Below are 27,220 nucleotides of genomic sequence, written 5' to 3'. Positions count from 1 at the left end.
AGTTTAATTCAGGTAAATGTGAGGTGCTGCATTTTGGGAAAGCAAACTTTAGCAGGATTTATACACTTAATGGTAAGGTCCTAGGGAGTGTTGCTGAACAAAGAGACCTTGGAATGCAGGTTCATAACTCATTGAAAATGGAATCGCAGGTAGATGGGATAGTGCAGAAGGCATTTGGAGTGCTTTCCTTTATTGGTCAGAGTATTGAGTACAGGAGTTGGGAGGTCATGTTGCGGCTGCAAAGGATATTGGTTAGGCCACTATTGGAATATTGCGTGCAATACATCGCTATGACTCTGTGACCAAGCCTGTCTGTACTGACAAGCATATCAATAGGGGGCAGCAGTGATAGCCTGTAGCTCTGGCTGGAACACCGACAGGCAAGGCTTGGATGAGATCAGCATGCAGGTGGGCACGGGGCGAGCAAACACAATGAGAGCAAGTAAGAAACACTGAGGTGCAGCCTGATCCAATCCTTGCAGTGGGTGTCTGTTTCTAAGCGCAAAGTGTGTGTGCACTGCGCAATGCCAGTCTAACAGGGTGCTTCAGAGGTGCCACGATGGTCACTTATGTGGTTAGTAAATGTCGGTGCCAAAGCCCAGAGAAGAAGGATGTGTGTGTGTGTGTGTGTGTGTGTGTGTATGTGGTCAGTGCCCTGACATGTAGTTTGGTCAGAAGCAATTCAAATCTCCTTTGGAGCAAGTGGTGACCTGAATTTGCCAGGTGCCCACTCTGGGTTCCATGCCGGGTTTTCACAATGTCTGGTGTGTTTTATAAGAAGTAAAGCTGAATATTAATGACTAGGAGAAAGTGAGGTCCGCAGGTGCTGGAGATCAGAGTCGAGAGTGTGGTGCTGGAAAAGCACAGCAGGTCAGACAGCATCCGAGGAACAGGAGAGTCAATAAAAGGGCTTATGCCCAAAATGTTGACTATCCTGCTCCTCAGATGCCGCCTGACCTGCCATGCTTTTCCAGTGCCACACTTTTTGACTCTGAATATTAATAAGGTGAGTTGGCTTGTTAACCAGGCATTTAACAAGCAAAATCCCCTTTAATTGGCAACTCACCACTACCCAGTGAGAAACCTCCAGGTATAGAATATAAAAAAAGGCCTAGTGAGGAGCTCACTTTGCTGCTTGTGATACGTACAAATGTCAAGATATGTCTTTTGTCAAATTCGAACACAATGCTGTCATATCCCATGTCATTCAGACCCTTATGAGATTTCACCTGGTGATGTTTCAATGCAACAAATTAACACCTAGGAAACTGAAGTCATTAGCTGATTAGGAAGTACAAAGGGTGAACAGAAGTTATCTGGTTAAAGACTGTTGCATTCTATGCTGTTTACCCATGTGGATGAGTGAAGAAATTAAGTTCATTTCTTGGCCTGTGCTAAAGTAACTCGTTTCAGCTCAGGAAATGATAGGGATATTAATTAACTTCTTGGCTAGAATTGGGGTAAGAGGAGTTCAATTTACTGGTTTCTCACTCTGACCAATACCAAGTGACCTTGCTGAAAGGTGTGCATATCTGGTGGGCCTGCCTCTGATGTTTTTTCAATGAGTTGCCAACGTGGAAGAAGATTAGCTACGAATTAATTAAGACTACAGCATAGAAGATCTGCCGTTGAACCTGAATCTTATTTAAAATGCTGGAGAACCTCAGCAGGTGTGGCAGCATCTGTGGAGAGAAAGCAGAATCAATGTTTGAGTCCAGTGACCCTTCTTCAGAACTAAGACTTTTTCCTATGTGCAGCACTATAACTGCGATGTAGTATATAGAACAATGCAGCGCAGAACAGGCCCTTCGACCCTCAATGTTGCGCCAACCAGATGATGCTGTGAGGGGACAGGAGAAGGCAAAAGCAGTAAAACATGTGAATGCGGTTTACTGATTTGATGCATCTTTGCTTACTCCAATGTGGAAGCTCCAGTGTGTCCATGTCCAAATATTGCTCATTCTTTCCTCTGGGCAGCATCTTTAGGGCAAAAAGCAAGAGTTCATAATTCAGGCTGGTGTTCTTTTCTCAGATGTTAGAGTTGAGTAATCTTTTAAGGAAAATAGAGGCACACAAGTGTAGGCAGGAAAATAAAACAAAGAGAAAGCTGTCTGAGACTCTAGAAGACATGCATATTGAAATCGTAGATGGATTGATGTTGCAAGGCAGCTATGGATTACTTAGAATTTAGTTCAGAAATTCTTGACTGTTATGATGGTCAATATGGTTTTCTTAGAACATAGAAGAACATAAAACATAGAAGAATACAGCGCAGTACAGGCCCTTTGGCCCTCGATGTTGCGCCGATCCAAGCCCGCCTAACCTACACTAGCCCACTATCCTCCATATGCCTATCCAATGCCCATTTAAATGCCCATTGCTACTGGCAGGGCATTCCATGAAGTCACGACTCGCTGAGTAAAGAATCTACCCCTAACATCTGTCCTATACCTACCACCCCTTAATTTAAAGCTATGCCCCCTTGTAATAGCTGACTCCATACGTGGAAAAAGGTTCTCACGGTCAACCCTATCTAAACCCCTAATCATCTTGTACACCTCTATCAAGTCACCCCTAAACCTTCTTTTCTCCAATGAAAACAGCTCCAAGTGCCTCAGCCTTTCCTTATACGATCTTCCTACCATACCAGGCAACATCCTGGTAAACTTCCTCTGCACCCGTTCCAGTGCCTCCACATCCTTCCTATAGTATGGCGACCAAAACTGCACACAATACTCCAGATGAGGCCGCACCAGAGTCTTATACAACTGCAACATGACCTCAGGACTCCGGAACTCAATTCCTCAACCAATAAAAGCCAGTACGCCATATGCCTTCTTCACTGCACTACTTACCTGGGTGGCAACGTTCAGAGATCTGTGTACATGGACACCAAGATCCCTCTGCTCATCCACACTACCAAGTATCCGACCATTAGCCCAGTACCCCATCTTCTTGTTACTCTTACCAAAGTGAATCACTTCACACGTAGCTACATTGAACTCCACTTGCCACCTTTCTGCCCAGCTCTGCAGCTTATCTATATCCCACTGTAACCTGCCACATCCTTCCTCACTGTCAACAACTCCACCAACTTTTGTATCATCCACAAACTTGCTCACCCAACCTTCTAGCCCCTCCTCCAGGTCATTTATAAAAATGACAAACAGCAATGGTCCCAAAACAGATCCTTGCGGAACACCACTAGTAACGGCACTCCGAGATGAACCTTTACCATTAACTACTACCCTCTGTCTTCTTCCAGCCAGCCAATTCCTAATCCAAACCTCCAACTCACCCTCAATGCCATACCTCCGTATTTTTTGCAGTAGCCTACCATGGGGAACCTTATCAAACACCTTACTAAAATCCATATACACCACATCTACCGCTTTACCCTCGTCCACCTCCTTAGTCACCTTCTCAAAGAATTCAATAAGGTTTGTGAGGCACGACCTGCCCTTCACAAAACCATGCTGACTATCCTTGAACACATTCTTCCTGTCCAGATGTTCATAAATCCTATCCCTTACAATTCTCTCGAAGACTTTGCCCACAACAGAAGTGAGACTCACCGGCCTATAGTTACTAGGGTTATCCCTACTCCCCTTCTTGAACAAGGGGACCACATTCGCTATCCTCCAGTCTTCTGGCACTATTCCTGTAGACAACGAGGACATAAAAATCAAGGCCAATGGCTCTGCAATCTCCTCCCTTGCTTCCCAGAGAATCCTAGGATAAATGCCATCAGGCCCAGGGGACTTATCTATTTTCACCCTTTCCAGAATTTCCAACACCTCTTCCCTACATACCTCAAAGCCATCCATTCTATTTAATTGTGACTCAGTATTCACATCGGCAACAATGTCCTGTTCCTGAGTGAATACTGACGAAAAGTATTCATTCAGTGTCTCCCCAATCTCTTCAGCCTCCACACGCAACTTCCTACTACTATCCTTGACTGGACCGATACCTACCCTAGTCATTCTTTTATTCCTGACATACCTATAGAAAGCCTTTGGGTTTTCCCTAATCCTACCAACTAAGGACTTTTCATGTCCCCTCCTTGCTGCTCTTAGCTCTCTCTTCAGATCCTTCCGGGCTACCTTATAACTCTCAATCGCCCCAATTGAACCTTCACACCTCATCTTTACAGAGGCCGCCCTCTTCCATTTAACAAGGGATTCCAATTCCTTATTAAACCACGGCTCCCTCACACGACCCTTTCCTCCCTGCCTGACAGTTACATACTTATTAAGGACACTCAATAGTTGCTCCTTGAACAAGCCCCACATATCATTTGTGTCCTTCCCTTGAAGCCTATTTTTCCAATCCACACATCCTAAGTCATGTCTCACCGCATCATAATTTCCCTGCCCCCAGCTATAACTCTTGCCCTGCAATGCACACTTATCCCTCTCCATCACTAGAGTAAAAGTCACCGAATTGTGGTCACTGTCCCCAAAGTGCTCACCTACCTCTAATTCTAACACCTGGCCTGGTTCATTACCCAGAACCAAATCCAGTATGGCCTCACCTCTTGTTGGCCTGTCTACATATTGTGTCAGGAAACCCTCTTGCACACATTGGACAAACACCGACCCATTTAACGAACTCGAGCTATAGCTTTCCCAGTCAATATCTGGAAAGTTAAAGTCCCCCATAACAACCACCCTATACTTTCACTCTTCTCCTGAATCATCCTTGCAATCCTTTCTTCTACATCTCTAGGACTATTAGGAGGCCTGTAGAAAACTCCTAACAGGGTGACCTCACCTTTCCTATTTCTAACCTCAGCCCAAACTACCTCAGATGGCGAGTCTTCATCCATCGTCCTTTCCACCGCTGTAATACTATCTTTGACAAGCAATGCCACACCTCCCCCTCTTTTATCACGACCTCTGACCCTACTAATACATTTAAACCCTGAAACCTGCAACAGCCAATCCTGTCCCTGTTCTACCCATGTCTCCGTAATAGCCACAACATCGAAATCCCAGGTACGAACCCACGCTGCAAGTTCACCTACCTTATTTCGTATACTTCTTGCATTGAAGTATACACACTTCAAGCCACTTTCCTGTTTACAGGCACCCTCCTTTGAGATTGTTGCCATATTCCTAACCTCCCTACACTCCAGGTCCTGCACCCTAAAGCTACAGTCTAGGTTCCCATGTCCCTGCAGAGTTAGTTTAAACAAAGAGCACTAGCAAACCTCCCCCCCAAGGATACTGGTGCCCCTCAGGTTCAGGTGGAGACCATCCTGTTTATAGAGGTCCCACCTTCCCCAGAAAGAACCCCAGTTATCCAGATACCGGAATCCCTCCCTCCTGCACCATCCCTGTAGCCACGCAGTTAACTGTTCTCTCTCCCTATTCCTCGACTCTCTATCACGTGGCATGGGTAACAAACCAGAGACAACAACTCTGTTTGTTCTAACTCTGAGCTTCCAACCTAGCTCCCTAAAAGCCTGTCTAACATCCTCAGCCCTCCTCCTACCTATGTCGTTGGTGCCAATGTGGACCATGACTTCAGGCCGCTCCCCCTCCCCCTTAAGGACCCGGAAAACACGATCAGAGACATCATGTACCCTTGCACCTGGGAGGCAACTTACCAAACGTGAGTCTCTCTCGCCCCCACAAAACCGCCTTATCTGTGCCCCGAGCTATCGAGTCCCCAATTACTATTGCTCTGCTCTTCTCCACCCTTCCCTTCTGAGCAACGGGGACATGCTCCGTGCCAGAGGCCTGAACCCCATTGCTTACCCCTGGTAAGTCGTCCCCCCCACAAGTATCCAAAACGGTATACTTGTACTTGAGGGGAACGGCCGCAGGGGGTCCCTGCACTGGCTGCTTCCTCCCAGTCCCCCTCACTGTCACCCATCTCTCTGCAAAGGGCAAACTTGTCCGACTAATTTATGAGAGCTTTGCAAGGAAATCTGAATGACATTGGATAGAGGGGAACCAGTTGTGTTTGAACTTCCAGCAGACATATGGCAAGATACCTCACAAAAGGCAAAGTCATAAGACAAGAGCCCATGGTATTGGAGCTAGTGTAATGGCATGGATAGGGATTTGGCTCATGGGCAGCAACAAGTGAGTAGGATAAGGAGATTGCTTTCAGGTTGGCAACCCAGGGGTTTCACAGGGATCAGTGCTAGGACCATAACTGTTCACAAAAGGAAATGGATATATTGTAATCAGATTTATAGATGACTCAAAAATAAGTGGAAAGGCAGGTTGTGAAAGGGATGCAAGCAGTTTACAGAGAGAGTGGGGAGGCAATAGCCTAATGGTATTATCGCTGGACTGTTAATTTGGAGACCCAGGTTCTCGTCCTGCTATGGCCGATGATGGAATTTGAATTCAACAGAAATCTGGAAGTAAGAGTCGAATGATGACCATGAATCCTTTGTCAACTGGTGGAAAAACTCATCTGGCTTGCTAATGTCCTTCAAGGATGGGAACAGCCATTCTGGTCTACATGTGACTCCAGACCCACAGCTAATGTGGTTGACTCTTAACTGCCCTCTGGGCAATTAGGGATTGGCAATAAATGCTGGCCCAGCCAGTGATGCCCTCATCCCATGAATACATTTTCAAAAAATATTGATAGGTTGACTAAATGGCAAAAATTATGTAATGTGGAAAAATATGAAGATATTCGTTTTGGAATGAGAAACAAAAGACATGGTGTTAGTGAAATGCGGAAATCAGCAGAAAGCTGCAACAGAGCTTAGGGGAAAACTTGTGCACGTAATACAGAAAGCAAGTACACAGGTGCACAGGTTTTCAGAAAGATTACTGGAATGTTGGCCCTTATTTCAAGGGAGGAGAAGAATAGGGAAGTCTTACTGCAACTGCACAAGGTGTTGGTGAGCCCACATCTGGTGTTTTAGCCCCTTATTTGAGAAAAAAAACATTCATTGGAGGCAGTTCAAAGCAGGTTCCCTAGAGTAATCCCTGCTATGGATGGACTATATTATGTGCAAAGGCTAAACACCTGAACCTGAGGGGCACCAGTATCCTTGGGGGGGAGGTTTGCTAGTGCTCTTGGGGGGGGGGGGTTTAAACTAACTCTGCAGGGGCATGGGAACCTAGACTGTAGCTTTAGGGTGCAGGACCTGGAGTGTAGGGAGGTTAGGAACATGGCATCAATCTCGAAGGAAGGTGCCTGTAAACAGGAAGGTGGCATGAAGTTTGTATACTTCAATGCAAGAAGTATACGAAATAAGGTAGGTGAACGTGCAGCGTGGGTTGGTACCTGGGATTTCGATGTTGTAGCTATTACAGAGACATGGGTAGAACAGGGACAGGATTGGCTGTTGCAGGTTCCAGGGTTTAAATGTTTTAGTAGGGTCAGATGTGGGGGTAAAAGAAGGGGAGATATGGCATTGCTTGTCAAAGATAGTATTACAGCGGTGGATAGGACGATGGATGAAGACTCGCCATCTGAGGTAATTTGGGCTGAGGTTAGGAATAGGAAAGGTGAGGTCACCCTGTTAGGAGTTTTCTACAGGCCTCCTAATAGTCCTAGAGACGTAGAAGAAAGGATTGTGAGGATGATTCAGGAGAAGAGTGAAAGTAATAGGGTGGTTATTATGGGGATTTTAACTTTCCTGATATTGATTTGGAAAGCTATAGCTCAAGTTCGTTAGATGGGTCGGTGTTTGTCCAATGTGTGCAGGAGGGTTTCATGACACAATATGTAGACAGGCCAACAAGAGGTGAGGCCATACTGGATTTGGTTCTGGGTAATGAACCAGGCCAGGTGTTAGAATTGGAGGTAGGTGAGCACTTTGGGGACAGTGACCACAATTCGGTGACTTTTACTTTAGTGATGGAGAGGGATAAGTGTGCACTGCAGAGTAAGAGTTATAGCTGGGGGCAGGGAAATTATGATGCGGTGAGGCATGACTTAGGATGCGTGGCTTGGAAAAGTAGGCGCAATTGATATGTGGAGCTTGTTCAAGGAGCAACTATTGAGTGTGCTTGATAAGTATGTACCTGTCAGGCAGGGAGGAAAGGGTCGTGTGAGGGAGTCGTGGTTTAATAAGGAATTGGAATCCCTTGTTAAATGGAAGAGGGCAGCCTCTGTAAAGATGAGGTGTGAAGGTTCAATTGGGGCGATTGAGAGTTATAAGGTAGCCAGGAAGGATCTGAAGAGAGAGCTAAGAGCAGCAAGGAGGGGACTTGAAAGGTCCTTAGTTGGTAGGATTAGGGAAAACCCAAAAGCTTTCTATAGGTATGTCAGGAATAAAAGAATGACTAGGGTAGGAATAGGTCCAGTCAAGAATAGTAGTGGGAAGTTGCGTGTGGAGGCTGAAGAGATTGGGGAGGCACTGAATGAATACTTTTCGTCAGTATTCACTCAGGAACAGGACATTGTTGACGATATGAATACTGAGTCACAATTAAATAGAATGGATGGCTTTAAGGTATGTAGGGAAGAGGTGTTGGAAATTCTGGAAAGGGTGAAAATAGATAAGTCCCCTGTGCCTGATGGCATTTATCCTAGGATTCTCTGGGAAGCAAGGGAGGAGATTGCAGAGCCATTGGCCTTGATTTTTATGTCCTCGTTGTCTACAGGAATAGTGCCAGAAGACTGGAGGATAGCGAATGTGGTCCCCTTGTTCAAGAAGGGGAGTAGGGATAACCCTAGTAACTATAGGCCGGTGAGTCTCACTTCTGTTGTGGGCAAAGTCTTCGAGAGAATTGTAAGGGATAGGATTTATGAACATCTGGATAGGAATAATGTGATCAAGGATAGTCAGCATGGTTTTGTGAAGGGCAGGTTGTGCCTCACAAACCTTATTGAATTCTTTGAGAAGGCGACTAAGGAGGTGGACGAGGGTAAAGCGGTAGATGTGGTGTATATGGATTTTAGTAAGGCGTTTGATATGGTTCCCCATGGTAGGCTACTGCAACAAATAGGGAGGTATGGCATTGAGGGTGAGTTGGAGGTTTGGATTAGGAATTGGCTGGCTGGAAGAAGACAGAGGGTAGTAGTTGATGGTAAAGGTTCATCTTGGAGTGCCGTTACTAGCGGTGTTCCGCAAGGATCTGTTTTGGGACCATTTTTATAAATGTCCTGGAGGAGGGGTTAGAAGGTTGGGTGAGCAAGTTTGTGGATGATACGAAAGTTGGTGGAGTTGTTGACAGTGAGGAAGGATGTGGCAGGTTACAGCGGGATATAAATAAGCTGCAAAGCCGGGCAGAAAAGTGGCAAATGGAGTTCAATGAGGCTAAGCGTGAGGTGATTCACTTTGGTAAGAGTAACAAAAAGATGGGGTACTGGGCTAATGGTTGGATATTTGGTAGTGTGGATGAGCAGAGGGATCTTGGTGTCCATGTACACAGATCTCTGAAAGTTGCCACCCAGGTAAATAGTGCGGTGAAGAAGGCATATGGTGTACTGGCTTTTATTGGTGGAGGAATTGAGTTCCGGAGTCCTGAGGTCATGTTGCAGTTGTATAAGACTCTGGTGTGGCCGCATCTGGAGTATTGTGTGCAGTTTTGGTCGCCATACTATAGGAAGGATGTGGAGGCACTGGAACAGGTGCAGAGGAGGTTTACCAGGATGTTGCCTGGTATGGTAGGAAGATCGTATGAGGAAAGGCTGAGGCACTTAGGGTTGTTTTCATTGGAGAAAAGAAGGTTTAGGGGTGACTTGATAGAGGTGTACAAGATGATTAGGGGTTTAGATAGGGTTGACCGTGAGAACCTTTTTCGATGTATGGAGTCAGCTATTACAAGGGGGCATAGCTTTAAATTAAGGGGTGGTAGGTATAGGACAGATGTTAGGGGTAGGTACTTTACTCAGCGAGTCGTGAGTTCATGGAATGCCCTGTCAGTAGCAATGGTGGACTCTCCCTCTTTATGGGCATTTAAGCGGGCATTGGATAGGCATATGGATGATAGTGGGTTAGTGTAGGTTAGGTGGGCTTGGATCGGCACAACATCGAGGGCCAAAGGGCCTGTACTGCGCTGTGTTCTTCTATGTTCTATGTTCTATGTTCCAAATTGAAACTCTACTCACTGGTACTTAGAAGAATGAGAGGTGATCTTAGAGTAAAAGAAAGACCTTTTAGAATGGAGATAAGGAGAAACTTCTCCAGCCAGAGAGTGGTCAATCTATGAAATTCATTGCCACAGCAAACGGAAGAGGCCAGGTCATTGAGTATATTTAAGACAGCGATAGGTAGGTTGTTGAGTATCAAGGAGATCAAGGGTTATGGGGAGAAAGCAGGAGACTGGGGTTGAGAAACTTAACAGCCATGATTGAATGGCAGAATAGACTCAATGTGCTGAATGGCCTAATTTCTGCTCCTATGTCTTATGGTCTTATGACCTTATTGAAACATAACATTTCTAAGGGGCTTGACAGAGTAAATGCCGAGAGGATGTTTCCTGTCATGGGAGAGGCTAGGATCTGAGGGCATTGTCTCAGAATAAAGGTGCCAGTTTCAGACTGAGATGAGGAGGAATTTTTTTCTCTCAGAGGGTTGAGAGTCTTTGGAACTCCTTGCCACAGAGCTGTGGAAGCAGAGTTGTTGTGTATATCTAAGACTGAGATAGAAAGACTCTTGATGAGTAGGAGAATCAAGAGTTAAGGGGAAAGGGCAATAAAGTGGACATGAGGAATGTCAGATCGGCCATGATCCTAGTGAATGCTGGAGCAGGCTAGAGGGGCTGAATGGCCAACACTTTTTCATTTGGTCTTGCAGCCTTTATGTTCATGTTCTCAACATAGGCGAGAATAGTATTTATAACAAGATGCTCTGATCTAGAATGGACATTGAATATGTTCAATGAAGGCTTTCTAAAGGAAATTAGATTAAAATTTGACAAAAGGAAATAATTGTGAGGCTGAGGGAAAGAGCAGGGAAGTTGGACAGCGTGGATAGATTCTTTCAAGGGCAATCTCCAAATAACACTAGGTCAAATGATTTCCTATATGCTGTATCTTTCCAAGTTTATACGCGGTGTTGCAAATATTAGTCATAACTATCCTGAACCTTCGCTGCTTGTATAAAGTACTTTTCAGGCTGAACTCTGTTGAAGCCAAGTAGAAGTTTTGAAACATAAAAGCTGGATTTTTTTTGCATTGTTTATGTTTTCATTCCTCTTTGCAATTAGCTTTCCCTTTTGTGTTTGGCAGGTTTTGTTGAGTTGGCTCTTGCCGAAGATCTCGAGAAAGAAAATTTTGGTTGCTGTTGTAAATAGACAACACTTCGCCTGTAGGTAAGTGTAAAAGTTTTCAAATCACTCACGGACTGGTGTTACTATCACCGGAGTCTGGTGCTCTCTTAGATACAGATGGTTAGAATCTGCTGCTTCTCTACAGGGGTCAGAGTTCAAAATGCAGCTCACACCGATTAAATGGCGCAATATGAAATCATTTCTAACTCTCAAAGCAGAGGAGAGGGAGCTTCATTTAGCAGCTAGCAATCTCATATTTAATTTGGGGAATATTTTGTACTGACTCTAGATGTCTTAATTGACAAGTAGCTTCCTCTAGAAGGTAAAAGACCGAGATAGTGAAACTTGTGAATGAGAGACACTGGACTATCTGATCTCATATGCTTCAAATTGGAGCTCCAGTATGACCAGTAGATTCATAATCTTTTCTTATTGGCTTTTCCCTGTGGGTCAGGAATGGAAGAGGGACACGGAATCGGAGTTGCTTTATGCCTAATCAAATGAGTTTCCAAATCGGACTAATCTGTGGGTGCATTTTCTGAATCCAAATTAACTAATAGCTCAAGCGTTTATTTATTGGTTTATTTATTTTCTTTTTGGCAGATTGGAAACCATTTGCTCCTAATCGCTAGATGTCGGTCCCACGTGCGTACATGTGACTCTGTTTTGTTGTGCATGCTGCAATATCGGAGACCCTTTAAAAGAAAGAGCTCATTAGCTATCTGTGAAAGTCAAATACTGACCTTTAATCACCAGTGGTTATGAGTGACAGTAGGTGGGGTGGTGGAGGGGGCAATGGTGAAGACCATTGTTCCTGCAGTGGGGTAAATGCGCCAGAGCAAACATTCCAGACTAATGTGACCTATCCTGGGCCTGCTAACGGCAGCCTTCATGAGAGATGGTGGGGAGGGGGTCAGTGATGGGATGGAGTGAGAGACGCACTCTGTCCTGGGATATTGGTGAATACAAGATTGGCCTCATAGTAACATTCCCCAGACTCGAACATCCATCTGACAGACATTGTTACGAATGACAGTCCTAGAAAACCTATCATCCATAGAAGCATACTCCAGCCTGAGCAAACACAAGAATAAAAATAGAATTTTAAAAATTGGATCAATGAATGAATACATCACAGGATAGAAGTGGATTAATGCATGATGCAGTAGAGACACAAGACATGTTCCAGTGCTTGGGAATGAGTTCACATTTCTGCTGAAACTCTAATCATGATGATTTTGGTCACGAGTTTCTTTCAATTACTCCCTTCTCCATGCGAGCTTGCTCAACACCATCTGCTCTCCAACTTCCAATGAGAGTTGTGGTTCTGAAATCAGTGCTGCCACCATATTCAAGAAGTATGCTGTCTAACCTACCTCTATCTTTAATCTCTTGCCTTCCACCTGCTTCTTCTTCCCCTTGGCATTCTGACCGAGTTCACACAAAGAGCACAGTCTCAACCTTATCATTTATTACACTCCTGCCCTTACACGGGTACTTTTGAAGGAAGCCCCTTCTAGCTCTCCATCACCTCGAATGTCCAGTTTCTGGTCCAAATTGTTAGTATGAGGTTTGATATGGGTTTTCACTCATGACCTTATTACTGATGTTATATGTCTTAATAATGTCCAGGAATCATCAGTTCTTACCAGAGAAGTCCTTGAGGTATCTTATATGACCTCTGATGGACAAATCACTGCTTAATAGTTTCTCATCAATGTTCATGATTATCTCATTTTCTTGGGAAGTCTGTGCTGTATTTGATAAACTCTTCATTCATGTATTTCCTAGAACCTCACCATGCAATTCCTTATTAACATCAATGATCTCCTCCACTAAACTTCAGACTGTCCGCTGGTGAACTAATGATTCAATTCTACATTTTAATAGCTTCCTTCAGATCTTTAGTTGCCAAAGGGCATGCAAACTCAGTTCCCCTCAGTGTATTGGCTGGATTGCTCCATCCTCAGCAGCTCTGTGACTCAGAGGGAGACGATAAAAAAATTATTTCAGTTCTCTTAAGGAATCAGTTCCTTCAAGCGTCCCAAAACCAACTAGCAGCCACTGCCATCTTTAGCCCTTTGTTTATTGATATCCCTTGCTGAACGACCTGCCCAGACCACAGATGGAACTATTAAATTATTTACTTTATTATTTGAAGATTATTGTTCCACTTTTTCGTCATCAGATATATATTATTGTGAGTCATTTGAGTCCACAAGCTGTTATTCTCAAAACAGGTCTTTCTAATCTCTTACAAACCTAGCTAAGGTACAAGAAAATGCTTATATACATCTTTCCCCCTCTCTCTGTATGGGTAAGGGTAAGTGCTGCTAGCAACCTTCATTTTTGTTGCATTTATGCCTCTCGCATGTCATCCTAAATACTCCCCCTCTCTGCTCATCCTAAAGCACCGTTACCACTCTCCATCCTTCCTTCTTCCTCCACCCTTTAGGCTTCACAATCCACACTTAACACCAGCTAACTGCTACCTCGGGTATGCCTCATCCATTTCAATCCTTGGCCCTTCACCTTAGCTGCTCATTTTGAAGCAAGTGGTTCCATCAGGTTGATGTCCCAAACCACCTCAGCCTTGGGTTCAGTAGAAGCCTTTGATCTCTGGGACCTGGTCATAAAATTATTCTGGGCAGTCTTGATCCATTTCCTTTCAGGGTTCCTAAAGGTCTGGAGCAAACTGCACAAAATCGCATTAGATAGCTAATGGAGAAAGGTGAGGTCCTGTTTCAGAGGACCAAAATTCCTCACCTTCACCTGACCTCGATTAACGACCTCCTTTCAATTGTTCGTTCATCACGGAGCAAAAGGAGCATAAATTAAAGGCAACGTGCCCATGTCAAAATCTAGTCAGTTGTTTATATTAGGACAAGGCTCAAAAAATTCAAAATGGTATCACTCGTGGTGAAGTGATGCTGAATTTCCGATTTTGAAATTCTTACATTGCAACTTCCAAAGAATTCACACAGCATTTTTTAAATTCTCAGTGGGAACTGGGAATCAATTCGCAATCAATAAAGTATTTTTGATGAGTTGTTACTGTTGCAAAATATTAACCTGACCTATACCTTAATTGTACAGATATATATGTCTATGCTAACCCCATGACCATATTAAGTTATTTTAGTAGCTAGTCACATATCAAAGGAGTTGGAAATGGATCTTATACCATAATACATTTTACAAAAAATATATGTGCATGGGTGGGATGTATGGGATGATACAGCTCTATCCGTTTGTGTAAAAGCACTGTAAGTGAAATTTCCCGTTGAATAAATGCAGCGGCTGTCAAAATATTAATGAGATGGGCAGCTCCCTGTCATTAGCATTCCATTAGCAATGGAACAAAACTAACTTTCAGCGCAATGTTCAAGTGTGCAAAATCAGCTTCGATTGCAGTTTAAGGCTTTCACTTAACAACTAACACATACAGATTCACAGATGACCATGCAGGTTTTCAAGTTATTTCTTTAAAACTCCATCTTGTTTTGACAGGAGCTATGATTCCAGTCACGGAGTTTAAGCAGTTTACTGACCACCAGCCTGCGTTTAGAGTGTTGAAACCATGGTGGGATGTCTTCACCGACTACATAGCCATCGCCATGTTGATGATCGGTGTGTTCGGATGCACACTACAGGTACATTTCCAAAGACTTTAAAAGCTGATGTTAATTGTTTTACTGCCCTTTAGCCACTTTTGTTTTAATACAAGTGGATGCTGACTTTCCCATTTTGGGATCAATTTTGTTTTGTGGCACTTTTTAAGATGCTTCCTTTAAAACCATATCGACAGCGTCCGTTGTATTCCATGCATCAATCTTCTCTGTCACTTCATCAAAAAAATTCAACTGCTTGAGTCAAATACCATTTGTCTTTTACAAATCCTTCTGCTGGCTCCCCTGAAACCTCTCTCTGTGAGTTATTTATTTCTTTGTTGCTTCTATAAACTTGCCAATCACTGATGTGAAGATGCCCAGCTATGAGGAAAGTCCTTACAATTTTCTGGCTGCCACTCTGAAATCCTCTCGCACCTCCTTTGTATCTAGGAACATCTTGAAGAGATTGACCATCTCTAGTTGCTACTGTTTTGCCAGTATCCTGTTACTTGATTAACAGTCAGTGGGGGAGCACTTTGGGGCCAGCGACCATAATTCTATTCGTTTTAAAATAGTGATGGAAAAGGATAGACCAGATCTAAAAGTTGAAGTTCTAAATTGGAGAAAGGCCAATTTTGACAGTGTTAGGCAAGAACTTTCGAAAGCTGATTGGAGGGAGATGTTCGCAAGTAAAGGGACAGCTGGAAAATAGGAAGCCTTCAGAAATGAGATAACAAGAATCCAGAGAAAGTATATTCCTGTCAGGGTGAAAGGAAAGGCTGGTAGGTATAGGGAATGCTGGATGACTAAAGAAATTGAGGGTTTGGTTAAGAAAAAGGAGGAAGCATATGTCAGGTATAGACGGGATAGATGAGTGAATCCTTAGAAGAGTATAAAGGAAGTAGGAGTATACTTAAGAGGGAAATCAGGAGGGCAAATAGAATTAAGGAGAATCCAAAGGTTTTTACAAATATATTAAGGACAAAAGGGTAACTAGGGAGAGAATAGGACCCCTCAAAGAGCAGCAAGGCGGCCTTTGTGTGGAGCCACAGAAAATGGGGGAGATACTAAATGAATATTTTGCATCAGTATTTACTGTGGAAAAGGATATGGAAGATATAGACTGTAGGGAAATAGATGGTGACATCTTGCAAAATGTCCAGATTACAGAGGAGGAAGTGCTGGATGTCTTGAAACGGTTAAAGGTGGATAAATCCCCAGGACCTGATCAGGTGTATCCGAGAACTCTGTGGGAAGCTAGAGAAGTGATTGCTGGGCCTCTTGCTGAGATATTTGTATCATCGATTAGTCACAGGTGAGGTGCGGGAAGATTGGGTTGGAAAATGGGAGGTGACTGTAATAATAAGCAGGAAGGAGAGATGGGAAAATTATAAAGCTCAAAAGCAACAAGTTTGAGGAATCAAAATAAGATGTCTTCTCTGTCAAAAAAAGTGAAGTATTACATTCCAAATGAGTAAAAGAAGAATTGGTGCTGTTTAAGATGTTCATCGGTGGAAGTTTTGTGGTGCATCACTGCCTCTGAACCAGACAACTCCATGATTCAAGTCCCACTTCAGGACTTGATGCTCACTTAGTGGCCAAACATACTGAGTGTTAACCTGAGACTCCTTCCAAAGGTGACCGGCTTAGAGAGCTGGTGAGATTCCCAGTTAGCCCTGTGAGGGGAGGAATATTGGAGCCTCCACCATCACTGTCAATACAAACCAAGAGCAGAAGTACATTCCTTGAGCCTGCTCTGCTACTCAGTGAGATTGTGACTGATCTGATTGCACCGTGTAGGAGACAGTGAGGTTTGCAGATGCTGGAGATCAGAGTTGAGAGTGTGTTGCTGGAAAAGCACAGCAGGTCAGGCAGCCTCCAAGGAGCAGGAAAATCGATTCTTCGGGCCAGAGCCATTAACCAGGATTCCTGATGAAGATCTCCGGCCCGAAGCGTCGATTTTCCTGCTCCTGGAATGCTGCCTGATCTGCTGTGCTTTTCCAGCAACACACTCTGAATGCTGATTGCACCATGTTCCTGCCTATCTCCAATAACCTCCACCCCCTTGCAGAAGTCTCTGAAGGCAAACACGTGCATGCAAAAAGTCCAATTTGGGCTCACTAAGTCAACTGTAACAAACCACCTCAGCCTTGGGTTCAGTAGAAGCCTTTGATCTCTGGGACCTGGTCATAAAATTATTCTGGGCAGTCTTGATCCATTTCCTTTCAGGGTTCCTAAAGGTCTGGAGCAAACTGCACAAAATCGCATTAGATAGCTAATGGAGAAAGGTGAGGTCCTGTTTCAGAGGACCAAAATTCCTCACCTTCACCTGACCTCGATTAACGACCTCCTTTCAATTGTTCGTTCATCACGGAGCAAAAGGAGCATAAATTAAAGGCAACGTGCCCATGTCAAAATCTAGTCAGTTGTTTATGTGAGGACAAGGCTCAAAAAATTCAAAATGGTATCACTCGTGGTGAAGTGATGCTGAATTTCCGATTTTGAAATTCTTACATTGCAACTTCCAAAGAATTCACACAGCAGTTTTTAAATTCTCAGTGGGAACTGGGAATCAATTCGCAATCAATAAAGTATTTTTGATGCGTTGTTACTGTTGCAAAATATTAACCTGACCTATACCTTAATTGTACAGATATATATGTCTATGCTGTGATGCTGGAAATCAGAGTGGAGAGAGTGGTGCTGGAAAAGCACAGCAGGTCAGGCAGCATCCGAGGAGCAGGAGAATTGACATGCTGCCCGATTGCTGCGCTTTTCCAGCACCACATTCTCAATTAACACTGATACAAAGTACTCATTAGATTTTTTAGCCTATTCCAACACCTCAGAATATATCCATTTCTATTGAGAAAGCTCCCCTCTTTTTAAACTCGTTTGGTGGCAACAAAGGTTTGAATTATTATAAATTGTGCAGCAAAAGGTTTCCCCATTTCACTGGTTCCATGAGAAACAACAAAGAGCCAACTAGAAGGTTTACTTAGCGCTCCAAAGAAACTGGCACTGGACTGTATGCTACTTCCTTACTATGTAGACTTTTAGATTTCTTTTTGTTGCCTGAAAGAAATCAGATTCGTGAATAACATATCCTCCTGACACGTGGGTGAAACCTTGATGATGTGTACTCTCCTGAAGGTTTGGCCTTGTAGTCATCTCTGCAGTTGGTTGAAACTTTCAAATAAAGGGAAACTACAAGAGACACGGGTAAAGGGCCAGCAATTCTCAATTGGAGCTCGGATAACTTCCATTCGGTTGGAATCTTGATACCATACCAGATCAATGGGGTTAGTTAGCTCAGTTGGCTGGATGGCTTGTGTATAATGCCAACAGCGTGGATTCAGTTCCCACACTGGCAGAGGTTATTATGCAGAGCCTAAGGCAAAATAGCAGAATTAAGGCATTAGGCGCATCAAGTCTGTACCACCACTTAATCGTGGCTGATATGTTTCTCAACCCCATTCTCCTGCGTTCTCCCATAATCCTTGATCACCTTATCAATCAAGAACCTATCTATCTCAGTCTTAAATACATCTTAATGATTTGGTCTCTGCAGCAAGGAGTTCCACAGAGTCAACACCCTCTGGCTGAAGAAATTCCTCCTCATCTCAGTTCTAAAGGGTCATCCTTCTCTCTGAGGCTATGCCCATGGCTCCTAGTCTTTCCTACTAGCAGCAACCTCTTCACTCTATCCAGGCCTCTCAGTATGCTGTACATTTCAGTGAGATTCCCGTCATGCTTTGAAACTCCATCAGTACAGACCCAGAGTCCTCAACTGCTCCTCGTATGACGAGCTCTTCCTCCCCAGGATCATTCTTGGAAACCTCTTCTGGACCCCCTCCAACATTAGGTAAAAACAATGACTGCAGATGCTGAAAACCAAATACTGGATTAGTGGTGCTGGAAGAGCACAGCAGTTCAGGCAGCATCCAACGAGCAGCGAAATCAACATTTCGGGCAAAAGCCCTTCATCAGGAATAAAGGCAGTGAGCCTGAAGCGTGGAGAGATAAGCTAGAGGAGGGTGGGGGTGGGGAGAAAGTAGCATAGAGTACAGTGGGTGCCACCTATCCACTCCACCCGCTCCTCCTTGACCTATCACCTTCATCCCCTCCCCCACTCCCCTATTGTACTCTATGCTACTTTCTCCCCACCCCCACCCTCCTCTAGCTTAGAACATAGAACATAGAACAATACAGCACAGAACAGGCCCTTCGGCCCACGATGTTGTGCCGAACTTCTATCCTAGATTAAGCACCCATCCATGTACCTATCCAAATGCCGCTTAAAGGTCGCCAATGAATCTGACTCTACCACTCCCTCGGGCAGCGCATTCCATGCCCCCACCACTCTCTGGGTAAAGAACCCACCCCTGACATCTCCCCTATACCTTCCACCCTTCACCTTAAATTTGTGTCCCCTTGTAACACTCTGTTGTACCCGGGGAAAAAGTTTCTGACTGTCTACTCTATCTATTCCTCTGATCATCTTATAAACCTCTATCAAGTCACCCCTCATCCTTCGCCGTTCCAACGAGAAAAGGCCGAGAACTCTCAACCTATCCTCGTACGACCTACTCTCCATTCCAGGCAACATCCTGGTAAATCTTCTCTGCACCCTCTCCAAAGCTTCCACATCTTTCCTAAAGTGAGGCGACCAGAACTGCACACAGTACTCCAAATGTGGCCTAACCAAAGTCCTGTACAGCTGCAACATCACCTCACGACTCTTGAATTCAATCCCTCTGCTAATGAACGATAATACTCCATAGGCCTTCTTACAAACTCTATCCACCTGAGTGGCAACCTTCAAAGATCTATGTACATAGACCCCAAGATCCCTCTGTTCCTCCACCTGACCAAGAACCCTACCATTAACCCTGTATTCCGCATTCTTATTTGTTCTTCCAAAATGGACAACCTCACACTTGGCAGGGTTGAACTCCATCTGCCACTCCTCAGCCCAGCTCTGCATCATATCTAAGTCCCTCTGCAGCCGACAACAGCCCTCCTCACTGTCCACAACTCCACCTATCTTTGTATCATCTGCAAATTTACTGACCCACCCTTCGACTCCCTCCTCTAAGTCATTAATAAAAATTACAAACAGCAGAGGACCCAGAACTGATCCCTGCGGAACTCCACTTGTAACTGGACTCCATGCTGAATATTTACCATCTACCACCACTCTCTGACTTCGACCGGTTAGCCAGTTTTCTATCCAATTGGCCAAATTTCCCTCTATCCCATGCCTCCTGACTTTCCGCATAAGCCTACCATGGGGAACCTTATCAAATGCCTTACTAAAATCCATGTACACTACATCCACTGCTCTACCCTCATCCACATGCTTGGTCACATCCTCGAAGAATTCAATAAGACTTGTAAGGCAAGACCTACCCTTCACAAATCCGTGCTGGCTGTCCCTAATCAAGCAGTGTCTTTCCAGATACTCGTAAATCCTATCCCTCAGTACCCTTTCCATTACTTTGCCTACCACAGAAGTAAGACTAACTGGCCTGTAATTCCCGGGGTTATCCCTATTCCCTTTTTTGAACAGGGGCACAACATTCGCTACTCTCCAGTCCCCTGGTACCACCCCAGTTGCCAGTGAAGACGAGAAGATCATTGCCAACGGTACTGCAATTTCCTCTCTTGCTTCCCACATAATCCTAGGATATATCCCGTCAGGCCCGGGGGACTTGTCTATCCTCAAGTTGTTCAAAATGTCCAACACATCTTCCTTCCTAACAGGTATCTCTTGTAGCTTATCAGTCCGTTTCACACTCTCCTCTTCAACAATACGGTCCCTCTCGTTCGTAAATACTGAAGAGAAGTACTTGTTCAAGACCTCTCCTATCTCTTCCGACTCAATACACAGTCTCCCACCACTGTCCTTGATCGGACCTATCCTCGTTCTCGTCATTCTCAGGTTTCTCACATACGCATAGAATGCCTTGGGGTTATCCTTGATCCTATCCGCCAGGGATTTTTCATGCCCTCTCTTAGCTCTCCTAATCCCTTTCTTCAGGTCCCTTCTGGCTATCCTGTATCCCTCCACTGCTCTGTCTGAACCTTGTTTCCTCAACCTTATGTAAGCCTCCTTCTTCCTCTTTACTAGACATTCAACCTCCCTCGTCAACCAAGGCTCCCTCACACGACCATTTCTTTCCTGCCTGATCGGTACATACAAATCAAGGACACGTCGTATCTGCTCCTTGAAAAAGTCCCACATTTCCACCACATCCTTCCCTGACAGCCTATGCTCCCAACGTATGCTCCTCAAATCCTGTCTTACAGCATCGTAATTTCCCTTCCCCCAATTGTAAAAACTTCCTTGTTGTGCGCACCTATCTCTCTCCATAACCAAGGTGAAAGTCACAGAATTGTGGTCACCATCACCAAAATGTTCACCCACTAACAAGCCCACCACTTGTCCCGGTTCGTTACCGAGTACCAAATCCAATATGGCCTCCCCTCTGGTTGGACAATCTACATACTGCGTTAGAAAAGCTTCCTGGACACACTGCACAAACACCGCCCCATCCAATCTACTTGATCTAAAGAGCTTCCAATCAATATTTGGGAAGTTGAAGTCGCCCATGACTACGACCCTGTGGCTTCTGCACCTTTCCAAAATCTGTTTCCCAATCTGTTTCTCCACATCTCTGCTGCTATTGGGGGGCCTATAATAAACACCCAACAAGGTGACTGCACCTTTCCTATTTCTGACTTCAGCCCATACTACCTCCAGAGGCAGATCCCCCTCAAACTTCCTTTCTGCAGCCGTTATACCATTTCTAATTAGCAACGCCACCCCCCTTCCTTTTTTACCACCCTCCCTAATCTTACTGAAACATCTGTAACCAGGAACCTCCAATAGCCATTCCTGTCCCTCATCTATCCATGTTTCCGTGATGGCCACAACATCGTAGTCCCAGGTACCGATCCACGCCTTAAGTTCACCCACCTTATTTCTGATACTCCTTGCATTGAAGTATACGCACTTGAGCCCATCTCTGTGTCCGCAAGTAGTCCCTGTCAGTGCTACCTTCTCCACAGCCTCCCTACAGTCTTGGACATCCTGACACACAGCTAGCTTACTTGCTGGACTACAAGTCCGGATCCCATCCCCCTGCTTATCTCTCCACGCTTCAGGCTCACTGCCTTTATTCCTGATGAAGGGCTTTTGCCCGAAACGTCGATTTCGCTGCTCGTTGGATGCTGCCTGAACTGCTGTGCTCTTCCAGCACCACTAATCCCCTCCAACATTAGCACATCCTTCCTTAGATACGTGGCCCAAAGCTGCTCACAGTATTCCAAATGTAATCTGACCAGAGCCTTACGCAGCCTCAGCAGTACATCCCTGCTCTTGTACTGTAACCTTCTTGAAATGAATGCTAACATTGCACTTGCCTTCCGAACTGCCATTTGAACCTATCTGTTAACCTTAAGAGAATACTGACCTGGAACTCCAAAGACCCTTTGTGCTTCAGATTTCCGAAGGCCTTTACGGTTTAGAAAATAGTCTACACCTTTATTCTTCCAACCAAAGTGCACAACCTCCCAGTTATTGGGACCAGTCTCTTATAAGAGAACAACTCTATCATCCTCTGGGCTTATGGTGAATTTACTTTCATTAGATCACATTTAGATTGTAGAACCTAAAACATTCCAGTAAATGTGCTGGACATGTATTTAAAATAGTTTATTAAATACTATATATTGAATACATTAAGATGTTTGAATATTGCTTGATAGTTGAATGAAGTTTCGGGCACAGTGGCTCAGTGGTTAGCACTGCTGCCTCACAGCGCCAGGGTCTTGGGTTTGATTCCAACCTCGGGCAGTTGTCTGTGTGGAGTTTGTACATTCTCCCCATATCTATGTGGGTTTCCTCCAGGTGCTCCGATTTCCTTCCACAGTCCAAAGAAGTGCACGTTAGCTGGACTGGCCATGCTAAATTGCCCCGTGATGTCCAGGTAAAAACAATGACTGCAGATGCTGGAAACCAGATTCTGGATTAGTGGTGCTGGAAGAGCACAGCAGTTCAGGCAGCATCCGAGGAGCTTCGAAATCGACGTTTCGGGCAAAAGCCCTTCATCAGGAATAAAGGCAGTGAGTCTGAAGCATGGCTCACTGCCTTTATTCCTGATGAAGGGCTTTTGCCCGAAACATCGATTTCGAAGCTCCTTGGATGCTGCCTGAACTGCCGTGATGTCCAGGGATGTACAAGTGAGTTAGCCGTGGGAGATGCAGAGTTACAGGTTGGGTTGGGCCTGGATGGGATGCTGTTTGGAGGGTCAGTGTGGACTTGTTAGGCCAAATAGCCTGCTTCCACACTGTAGGGATTCTGTGAAACAAAATGTGCAGGTTGAGTGGTTTGCACTTTTAGACTATGATCAGTGATGCTCATTCATTGATGGGGATGTGCTGCCATCTTCTGGATTGCAATGGTATTATTAAAAGCAGTAGATACATGAACTTGTCACGGGGCCATTGTAATCTCATTCTATAGATTTATTTTGCTGTATGAAATTTCCCCTGAGAATTTTCATACGACAGAATAAATCTATATATTTACGTACTTGTTGACTGGTGGTTTTTCTTTGGATAATAACTAAAGCAATGAATATTTGGTAAATTTCACTTATTGCCTTAATTACAAGAACATCACAGTTTGAAAAAACTCTCTGCAGTGCTATAGGTCTGCCTCATTTGCCTCAGTGGGTATCAGTCTTGCCTCTGGATCAGTAAGTTCTTGGTTTACGTCCCACTCAAGACAGTCCAGGTTGAAACTCCAGGAAGTGATGCACTGTCTGGTGAGACAAAAAAATTCCCTGAAAAATAATTCCCAGGCACTAGGGCAGTTGATAAGGCTGAAGCATTTTCAGTCAGAAATGCCAAGTGGATGATCCAGCTCGGCCTCCTCCAGTGGTCCCCATCATTACAGATATCAGTCTTCAACCAATTCAGTTCACTCTACATGACACCAAGAAGCAGCTGGAGGCACTGGATACTGCAAAGTCTATGGGCCCTGACAACATTCCAGCATTGGTACTGAGGTCTTGTGCACCAGAACATGTTGCACTCGTAGCCAAGCTGTTCCAGTACAACCACAAAACTGGCATCTACCCAACATTGTGGAAAATTGCCCACATGGGTCCTCTTCACAAAAAGACCTTGGTTATTCACTCTATCCATGTCCCTCATGATTTTATAAACCTCTATAAAATCACCTCTCAGCCTCAACACTCCAGGGAAAACAACCCAGCCTGTTCAGCCTCTCCCTACAGCTCAAACCCTCCAACCCTGGCAACATCTTTGTAAATCTTTTGTGAACCCTTTCAAGTTTCGTAACACCTTTCCTATAGCAGGGAGACCAGAATTGAATGCGGTATTCCAAAAATGGTGTCACCAATGTCCTGCACAATCGCAACTTAACCTCCTAATTCCTATACTCAATGCACTGATCAATAAAGGTAAGTGTATCGAATGACTTGTTCATTATCCTATCTACAACTCCACCTTCAATAAACTATGAACCTGCATTCGAAGGTCTATTTGTTCAGCAGCACTTCCCAGGACCTTACCATTAAGTGTATAAGTGCTGCTCAATTTGCCTTTCCAAAATGCGGCACCTCACATTTATCTAAATTAAATTCCATCTGCCATTCCTCAGCCCATTGGCCATCTGATCAAGATCCCATTGCATTCTGAGGAAACCTTCTTTGCTGTCTATTAGACCACCTATTTTAATGTCACAGAGTCATATAGCATGGAAACAGATCCTTCAGTTGAACCAGTCCATCAACAGTGCTATCAAGCATTACTTACTGAGAAATAGCCTGCTCAATTTGCTCTGTTTGGTTTCCACCAGGTAGATGGATAATGTGAGGTTATGCATGTTGACAGGTGAATAGAGGAGCTGAATATTATTTGAACAGAGAGAGATTGCAGAAGGCTGCAACACAGAGCGATTTGGGGATCCTTGTGCATAAATCACAAAACGTTTGCATCCAAGTTTAGCAAGTAATGAGGAAAGCAAATGGAATGCTGGCCTTGCTTTTAAAGGGAGTGAGTATAAAAATAGGGAGGTCTTGCTAAACCTATACAAGGCAATATTCAGACAATGCCTGGAATATCGTAAAGAACTTTTGGACTCCTTATCTAGAGAAAGATTATTTTTGGTTTGATGTATTATTGACTAATGTTCTGAGGTACAGTGGAAAATATTGTTTTACGTGCTGTCCAGGCAAATTATACCTTACATAAATACAGCAGGGTAACCGAACAAAATGCAGGATACTGTTACAGTTCCAGAGGATGTGCAGAGAAAGATCAACTCCAATATACAAGAGATCTGTTCGTAAGTCTGATAACAGCAGGGAAGAAGCTATTCTTGAATTTTTTGGTATGCATTTCCAAACTTTTGTATCTTCTGCCCAATGGAAGAGTCAATAGAAGGAAGGGTGGTTTTCATGATGGACTGAGTTGCATTCACAACTCTCTGTTACTTCTTACAGTCTTGGGCAAGGTAGTTGCATTACTAAGCTATGGTGCATCCAGATAGGATGCTTTATAGAATTTAACACTATTGAAGGCTGTTGTGTTGGGCACTGTCTTCAGCACAGGACTGTAGAGTTTAGTTGGGATAGAGTCATTAAGTGTTTTCTGAGACTTAATGGTTATGCTGTTTAACATGCAAGTAATTCTGTGCTGTAGTTTCAGCAGTTCGATACATCAGTTTGAGGTACACCTAGTGCTGTTCCTGACACACTCTCCAGTAATCATCTTAATGGAGCAAATCAAGCATATAGATTATTTTCTCGTGGGATACATTTGAAAAATGAAAAATTATGTTAAGCTTGATCAAACTTTGAATAGCCAAACAGTTGGAGTACTGAGTACAGTGCTGATCGTCACTTCATTTAAAGGATGTAGAGGCAGTACAGTAAAGATGAAAATCATAATAGATCTACATGGTTATACCAATTCCAGCTGTACAGGCAGTAGTGGGATTTTCCCTCCAGCAGGATATCCACCTAACATGGCAATGCTTATGTTATCCCTTGTAATAAAAATGCAAAATGGATTATGTGGTTTTAGAGAATCCACCAGATAATTACAGCTATTTGGCAGTACAGAACTTGAGAGTTAATGAAAAAAGACACATGTTTTTCATTCTGCACTCATCAGGACATATTGCAAGAATACAGTCTCTATCAATAAGAGCCTACTTGAATAGAAAGCAGTGTTCCCCTTTAATGAAGGGTCAGTAATGAGGAGGCATAATTATAAGGCATGAGGTTTGATTGGGATTTGAGAAAAAGAGGGTGTTGGGAATCTGGAAGGCATTGCTTGGGAAGGTACCTTTAATAAGTATGTGGGTAAGCATTTGAACATGAAGGCTATGGGCCAAGTGCTGGGAAATGGGATTAATGTAGGATTGGTTAGAACAGACCCTATGGGCGAGAGGGCCTGTTCTGCCCAATATATCTCCTTGACTCCAAGTACTTTTGATCAAAATGAGGGAGCTGGAGGAAGGTCCTGTGTAGCTTGCGTGGACTGATTGCGCTGAATGGCTTGTTTCTGGACTTTTTTATTCAATGTAATTCTATATGGTGACCAAACTTAACCCTCAGTCACTATCACAGAAATAGCAGGGATGTTTTGTTGTCATTTGTCCACGGTGGCACGGTGGCTCAGTGGTTAGCACTGAGGCCTCACAGCACCAGGTGCCTGGGTTTGATTCCAGCCTCAGGCGACTGTCTGTGTGGAGTTTGCACATTCTCTCCGTGTCTGTGTGGGTTTCCTCCCACAGTCCAAAGATGTGCAGGTTAGGTGAATTGGCCGTGCTAAATTGCCCATAGTGTTAGGTGCATTGGTCTGGGTGGGTTACTCTTTGGAGGGTCAGTGTGGACTTGTTGGGCCAAATGGCCTGTTTCCACACTGTAGGGAATCTAATTTGTGTCTTTGTGAGATCTTTCTTTTTGCAAATTGTACTTCTTTTTCCTCTCAGACCTCTCTCTGTGTAATTCCCTTCCTCACAGTATAGTAGTGGAGGGCCCAGTAAACCTGGTTGAGGCTGGGTTAGATTCAGGATTGACAAGGGAGTCCCACAGGTTGTAGCACGTGACTAGGAGAGTAAAGTTGGGTGCACAATCAGATAAGCAGTCAAATGCCAGAGCAGATCTGAAGGGCCGAATTGTCCAGAAGACCATAAGACATAGGAGCGGAAGTAAGGCCATTCGGCCCATCGAGTCCACTCTGACATTCAATCATGGCTGATGGGCATTTCAACTCCACTTACCCGCATTCTCCCCGTAGCCCTTAATTCCTTGTGACATCAAGAATTTATCAATTTCTGCCTTGAAGATATTTAGCGTCCCGGCC

General features: G+C 44.2%; 1 protein-coding gene across 2 annotated transcripts in view; it reads left to right on the top strand.

The window, feature by feature from the left end:
• The window catches only part of LOC140480090 (volume-regulated anion channel subunit LRRC8C-like), a 56,534-nt gene that overhangs the window by 16,715 nt on the left and 12,599 nt on the right, over nucleotides 1–27,220 (top strand). The window contains exons 2-4 of one of the 2 annotated variants that reach the window (XM_072574723.1): nucleotides 11,161–11,243; nucleotides 11,805–11,846; nucleotides 14,712–14,854. In XM_072574723.1, coding sequence (XP_072430824.1) covers nucleotides 11,834–11,846; nucleotides 14,712–14,854 — 156 coding nt within the window. In that variant the 5' untranslated portion in view covers nucleotides 11,161–11,243; nucleotides 11,805–11,833. The remainder of the gene's footprint in view (nucleotides 1–11,160; nucleotides 11,244–11,804; nucleotides 11,847–14,711; nucleotides 14,855–27,220) is intronic. The other variant, XM_072574724.1, reaches the window with a different exon arrangement.

Source organism: Chiloscyllium punctatum, chromosome 7 (assembly GCF_047496795.1).
Source record: "Chiloscyllium punctatum isolate Juve2018m chromosome 7, sChiPun1.3, whole genome shotgun sequence".
In the NCBI taxonomy this organism is placed as follows: domain Eukaryota; kingdom Metazoa; phylum Chordata; class Chondrichthyes; order Orectolobiformes; family Hemiscylliidae; genus Chiloscyllium; species Chiloscyllium punctatum.
This window is presented reverse-complemented; position numbering and strand designations above follow the sequence as displayed.